The sequence below is a fragment of the Aotus nancymaae genome, unplaced genomic scaffold (assembly GCF_030222135.1).
Source record: "Aotus nancymaae isolate 86718 unplaced genomic scaffold, 86718_ANA_hifiasm-v0.15.2.pri h1tg000030l, whole genome shotgun sequence".
Classification (NCBI taxonomy): domain Eukaryota; kingdom Metazoa; phylum Chordata; class Mammalia; order Primates; family Aotidae; genus Aotus; species Aotus nancymaae.
The window spans coordinates 9,618,475-9,624,666 of NW_026988443.1; the positions used below are offsets into that span (position 1 = coordinate 9,618,475).

General features: G+C 61.6%; 1 protein-coding gene across 1 annotated transcript; it reads right to left on the minus strand.

Annotated features, from left to right (window-relative positions):
• Nucleotides 1-2,475: 2,475 nt before the first annotated feature.
• Nucleotides 2,476-5,946, minus strand: IRX3 (iroquois homeobox 3). The gene is made up of 4 exons (XM_012447941.2): nucleotides 4,919-5,946; nucleotides 3,633-4,749; nucleotides 3,379-3,445; nucleotides 2,476-2,882 (listed from the first exon to the last, which is right to left on the minus strand). The coding sequence occupies exons 1-4, from the start codon at nucleotides 5,183-5,185 to the stop codon at nucleotides 2,828-2,830; spliced, it is 1,506 nt and encodes a 501-aa protein (XP_012303364.2). The 5' UTR covers nucleotides 5,186-5,946; the 3' UTR covers nucleotides 2,476-2,827.
• Nucleotides 5,947-6,192: the final 246 nt, after the last annotated feature.

Below are 6,192 nucleotides of genomic sequence, written 5' to 3' on the forward strand. Positions count from 1 at the left end.
CCTACCTCTTTTTGGGTGGTGTTTGGTGTAGAGAGGCTGCCTAACTTCTGCTGTCACCTCCATGATCACAGGCCCCTGTCTGCTGTGCCTCTGTCTGAGAAGTTTCCTCTTGCTGAACTGAGCTGGGGTTGCAAAGGATACTGGGATGCCTGAATATAGACTCCTCACTTTTATAGCTAATGAAAGGGGTGGAGTGGAATACTGCTGGGAGTTTAAAAAGCGAAGTCGGGAGATTCTGGAATGTAATTTTAATAGTAAGATGACCAGGTGCTGTGGATCAAGCCTGTAATCCCAGTGGTTTGGGAGGCTGAGGTTAGAGGATTGCTTGAGGCTAGGAGTTCAAGACCAGCCTAAGCAACATAGAGACATCCTGTCTCTACAATAATAATAATAATAAATAGCTGGGCATGGTGGTGTGTGCCTGTAGTTCCAGTGAGTAGAAGGCCGACACCGAAGGATCATTTGAGCCCAGAAGTTTGAGGCTGCAGTGAGTGATGATTGCACCACTGCACTCCAGCCTGGGTAACAGAGTGAGATCTTGCCTCTAAAGTAAAAAAGAAAAAAACAGTAAGGTTGCTTCTGCCCATCTACCTCATGTCAGCCCTGGACATGCTTCATCTCAGCCTCACAACTGCCTGGTTTGCCCTCATTTTGCAGATGAGGAGATAAGGGCTCAGAGAAGCAGATAGTCTGCCTCAGGTTTCACAGGCGGTAAGTGGGAGCAGGGTCGGTGCCACAGTTAAGCTTGTGAGGTGTGAGCTGAAGGGTGTCCGAGTGCTGTCCTTATAAAGTCATTCACTGTGCTAACCAGCCTCCGTCCCGGTCCTGGCGTCCCGGCCTCAGGTACAAGTCCGCGGGGACAAGCGGGCTCCATATCTGGAGGCGCTGTGAGCAGGGCCAGAGCGAAACCTCAGTCTGAGCTTACGAACTGGGAAGGAGCTTGAACCCCAGAAACACCGTTAACAAAGAGGGGAGAGGCTGGGGAGCCGAGGAGACATCTCTTTGGCCTCTGGGGAAGGGGCAGGAGGAGCGAGCCAGTTGCGGAGCGGCTTTGGCGGGTGTCCACTCACGGTTCGCCAAACCTCTGTGCGCCAGCAGAGTGACATAGAGGCCGACATAACCCCTCCCCACTAGCCCCTGGGGTGCCGCCTCACCGTGATCACCCTTCGCGGAGGGGACTCTAGAGGCGCAGCGCTGGCCGCTGGGCCCGCAAACCCAGTCCTGTTGGGCTCAGCTCTGCTGCCGCCAAGCCTCGAAGGTGTGCAATGTTGAGCCGTGACTTGTTCCGTGGCTTCGGGGGTGTGTGCTCTTCCCATACTTCCCTGGAACGCGTGAGGCTGTCACACGCGCCACTCTGCGGGCCAAACACCCCGCATCTGGCCACACTGTACCTTTACTAACGTGGGGGAGGGGGCAAAAAATGTGTCTCTCTTTCTTACCCCGAGGCGTCACTCGCCCAAACACCTCCTACAACTTCTTCAAGTCAAAAGTTGGGCAAGGTTGGCTGGCTGACTGCCAGAGGAAAAAGAGTGCGCGGAGGGGGCGCGGCGCGCGGCCGGGTGGAGAAGCCACGGAGGCGAGGCGCCAAGTGTTCCCCTTTGTCCTGTAGAGGGAGCTCCAGCCCCAAATTTGCCGGTTCCCTCCCCCGGCCCGCCCACCCCAGGCCCGCCTGGAGCCGGAATCCTGGCTTGAAAGGTGCGGCGGTCCGACACCCCCGCAACCTCCGCGCCGGGACCGTAGCAGGATGCCTCTTCCAGGTCACGTGGGAAAACCCACCAGGGTACCGAGACGCACAGATGCTGCCAGGACCCGGGCTCCCCAACTCTCAACTAGAGCTGGGCAGTCACGCATCCTCTAGAGGGATGATATGCACCCCTAAGACTCCCCTCTTCTCCATATCCGCCTTCACCGTCACCCCACACCCTGGCATCTGTAAAGAGGAAAGGGGTGCAACCGGGTTGGAAGGAGGATGGAATCTGGGCTGTCACAGCCTCTTCTGGGTAACACTGAGAAAGCCTCCTCGTGTCGATCAAAGAATGGGGACAAGGGGAGTGATGAGAACACGCCCCCGCCACCCGCGCAGGCTAACCCTGCTATGTCCAGACCCTTCTCTAAATCTTTTTGCAAGGTAACCACAGAAGGCCCCCCAGACCCCGCGGCTGCTCCCGTAGACCTTCGGGTCGGGCCCAGTTTCCTGGCTCTTAGTAAAGAATCTTGCCGGAGTCTCCCATCTGTCTCCTGCTCTCGTTCTCTCGGCCCCTCAGGTACTTTTCCAGCCACCTCTCCTGCTGCCGCGGTCCCAGCCCCGCCACTTCAGCGCCTCCTCCGCTATTGCTGTCCTTTGACTACTCGGTCCTGACTCGTCTCTCGTCCTTTGCCGCGGGTTCTCAAACAGCTGAGAGGGAAAAACTCAAAAAAGCAAAAAACCACCAAACAGATCCGTCGAGGGGACAGACAGGCGGGTTATAGTCAAAGTGGCAGCAGCTCATTTATTTAGCCAAAAATAGATACTTTCTTGTACAATTTGGTTCACACATATGTACATTTCTCTGTATATACACACAAAAAGGCAGACACGTTTATTTTCACTGAAACTCCACCCCCCAAAATCAACTGAACAAACAAACCTCACAGTGAATGCGGGGTGCCACAGAAGCGACTTGGGGAGGGCCAAAGAGAACTGGTTTTATTTCTTTTTCTTTCTTTTTGTTTAGTTTTGCTTTTAGGTATTTATACGCGGACATGCTTAAAAGTTGTAACTATACAGAGCTTTTTTTTTTTTTACAATTATTACAACCATTAAAATTTTTTTTTTTTTTTTTAAGAACTAGGATGAGGAAAGAGCCGATAAGACCAGGGCGGCGTCTAGATGGTTCTGGGGCCTGGAAGAGAGAGACAGTAGTAGCAAAAGAGGTGAGATTCGGAGGCGCAGAGGCTGCCTAGGGCGGGGTGATCCTATTTGGCTTGGGGCAGAGGAGCAGGGAGTTTCGCAATGTAAAATTGTGTCCAGTTGTTGATGTGTGTGTTGGGCTTTAACTAAGGTGGGGACGAGGAGTCAGGACCCGAGGTCCGGGGCTGGAAAGAGGTGGGCGTCAGAAAGCCGCCACCCGCCCCAGGGGCCTGTGGGCCCAGCCACGCAAGGCTCCCCCCATCGCTGTACCCGCCGGCCGCACCTGGGGTGCCTGGGTTAGGCCTGGAGAGCTGTCGCAGGGCCGACAGGGGCGACTGAAGAAATGACTTTCGTCCCCTTTTACAAAACGCGTCCCAGCAGAGTTCCCCCCTCCTCGGGGCAGAAGGCAGTTAGTGATGCTCCGCGTTCTCTCCTTTCCCCGCCAGCCAGCGCCCCGCCCCCAGCCCCCCAACCTCGGGGTCTCTTACCGCCTAGGCACGGGCTGGAAAGCTGTCTTGAGTAACTTTTTCTCCACTTCCAAGGCACTACAGCGATCTAAGGGAAGCGGGGGAAGAAAAAGGAGAGCCTTTAGAGCGCTCGATTCCGGCGCCCAGGGCGCAGAAAGCAACAGAGGAGAGGGACGCGCCTTGCGTCTCCCGCCCCCGGGCCCTTCCCCTCCCGGCCAGCTCCGGCACGACCCTCAGAGCCCGCCCCCGCTCCGCGCCCCGCGCTCAGCAGTCACCTGTTCCGCCTTCGGGCTCCGCGGGCCGAGCGAAGGCGGCAGTGGCAGCCGGGTGGCCCGAGGCTCCGGGAAGTCCCAGCAGGTGCGGAGGGGCCGAGCCCAGCAGGGAGAGCGGGTGCGGGCGGGGGCCGGGCGGCGGGCCTGGAAACGGCCGGTTGGTCCAAGCCGGGAACTTGCCCAGCGGCGCTGAGACCAGTCTGTGAGCTGCAGCTGCGGCGGCGGCCGGAGAGAGCTGCAGGGCGGGAGGCGCAACGGCTGCCCCGGGTGAAGATCTCCCCGCGCTGGGAGGCGAGCGGCGCGGGTTGTCCGGGCTTGTGGCAGTCTCCGCGAGGGACCAGATCTTGGGCTTCTGCAGTGAGGTGGCAGGCGCCGGTGCGGGACCGCAGGGGTCCAGGCCCACGGCGGGCGAGGGAGGAGACGGCGAGGCCACGGTTACTGGTGGTGGCGCTGAAGCCAGACTCAGGATCGGCAGTGGCCGGTCCTCCAAGCCCTCAGAGCTGTCTTCAGAGTCGCTATTTTTGGAGTCTGAAATGGGTCCCAGGCCAAGGTCGCCATCCCTGCGCGCCGCCCCAGCCAGGGACAGCTCAGGCCCTGTGGCAGCGCCGTCTAAGTTCTCCAAATCGATCTCCTCGTCCTCGTCGTCGTCCGCCAGGCCCTCGCCCCCCGTGTCCTCCTCCTCCCCCACGAGCTCCTCCTCCTCCAGCTCTAGCTCGCGTTTGCCGTCCTCTTCGTCCTCCTCTTCGTCTTCCTCCTCGCGCTCGCTCCCGTAAGCGTTTCCCTCCTCGTCCGTGCGGCTGCGAGGCGCCCAAGTCATCTTATTCTCCTTCTTGAGGCGCCGGCGCGCGTTGGCGAACCAGGTGGACACCTGGGTGAGGGTCATCTTGGTGATGATGGCCAGCATGATCTTCTCGCCCTTGGTGGGGTAGGGGTTCTTGCGGTGCTCGTTGAGCCAGGCCTTGAGCGTGCTGGTGCTCTCCCTGGTGGCGTTCTTAGGACGGGACGGGTCCCCGAACTGGTACTGGCCATACGGGTAGAAGGCGGGGTGCGGGTGCGGAAACGCGGCGGCCGCGGCCGGATGCTGCACCCCGGGGCTGTCCTTTAGCTCATACTGCGCGCCCTGTACGCACATGGAGAAGGAAGGGACACGCGCGGAGGGAGCGCGGGTGAGCCCCAGCGGTCGCTGCCTCCCCCTCCTGGCCTACACCCCGTTAGTTCGACTCTCGCGCGCTCAGCTCTCCCTGCGCCCCATTCCCAATCCCTCCTTCCCCGGCTCCGCGGGCTCTTACCAGCTGCGGGAAGATGGGCAGCTCCGCGGCGTAGGGCAGGAAGGCGCCGTAGCCTTGGGCGGCGGCGGCCGCAGCGGCCGCGGCGTAGGGCGCCCCGTACACGGATGAGAGCACGTTGGACAGGGACCCCGAGGCGGCCAGCTCCGAGGCTCCGGCACCCGGACCGCCCCGGGCCCCCGCGCTGCCGCCGCTGCCGCCAGCGGTCCCCGGGCGCTCAGACGGGTAGAGCGGGCGGATGTACTGGTATCCGAGCTGGGGGAAGGACATGGTGGCCCACGGGGCACGGACGGAGAGGGGGCCCGGCCCCTGGGCCGCCCAGCTCAGCGCCGCCGGCGGGCTCCGGCGCGCATCGGGGGCTGGGCCGGGCTGGGGCCGCGCTGCCTCCCGCGCAGCGCTGTGCTCCGCGTTTGCCTATTGATCTGCTCCGCGGCGGCGGCGGCGGCGGCGGCGGCGGCGAGGAGCCAGGTCAGGTCGGAACAGATTGGCGGAGATTCCCGGGGCTCCGGGCTCTGATTGACATTTCTACGGGGCGCAAGCCCCTCCTCTCTGCGCCGCGCTCCCTCCTCTCGGCCGCGGGAGCTGCCTCTGCCCGGCCTCGCTCCTCACTGCCCTCCTCTCCCCAGCAGTGTCGCGCCTCGCTTCCTTCGCCCTCCTCTAGTTTTCACTCCCCCTCCTCGTCCTTCCTCTCCCCTCCCCTCTCTGCACTTCTCTTCCCCCAAGGATCGCTTCCGCTCCTTCGGGCTCCCGCACTGCCCCGGACGCTAGGAAACTCTCCTTTCTCCTCTCCCCTTCTCTTCCCCTTTCTCACGATGGCTTTTGCTCTCCGGTCCGTTCCCTTCACTTTTTTCTCCCACACTACTTCAGTCCTTTAAATCTCTCTCTTTACGCACACAATACTCCCCCCAACCTTTCCAGCCTCTGCGCCCGAGCTAAGTGAGGCAGCCTAAAGTTGTGGACACTTAGGGTGCCGCGCGGGGGGTGTGTGTCCGTGTCTGTGTGTCCGTCCCCGCCCTTCCACCCCCTCCCTCGCCCTTCCCCAAATCTCGGGTCTGACGTCGCGCCCTCTTATTCGACTTTTCCCCGCGTCTCTTCCCGGAGTCGCCAATCGCCTGGGCGCCTTACAGGCGAGGCCGCCCACCCCCGCGGATCCCGCGCGCAGGGCGGGGCGGGGCAGGGGCGGGAGCCCGGGCGCCGCTAGTCCCTGCCCGCCCCCTCCTGCCCGCGCGGGGCGGTGGAGCGAGAGGCTTGGGGACTGGGTGAGTGCAGGGTCAGCT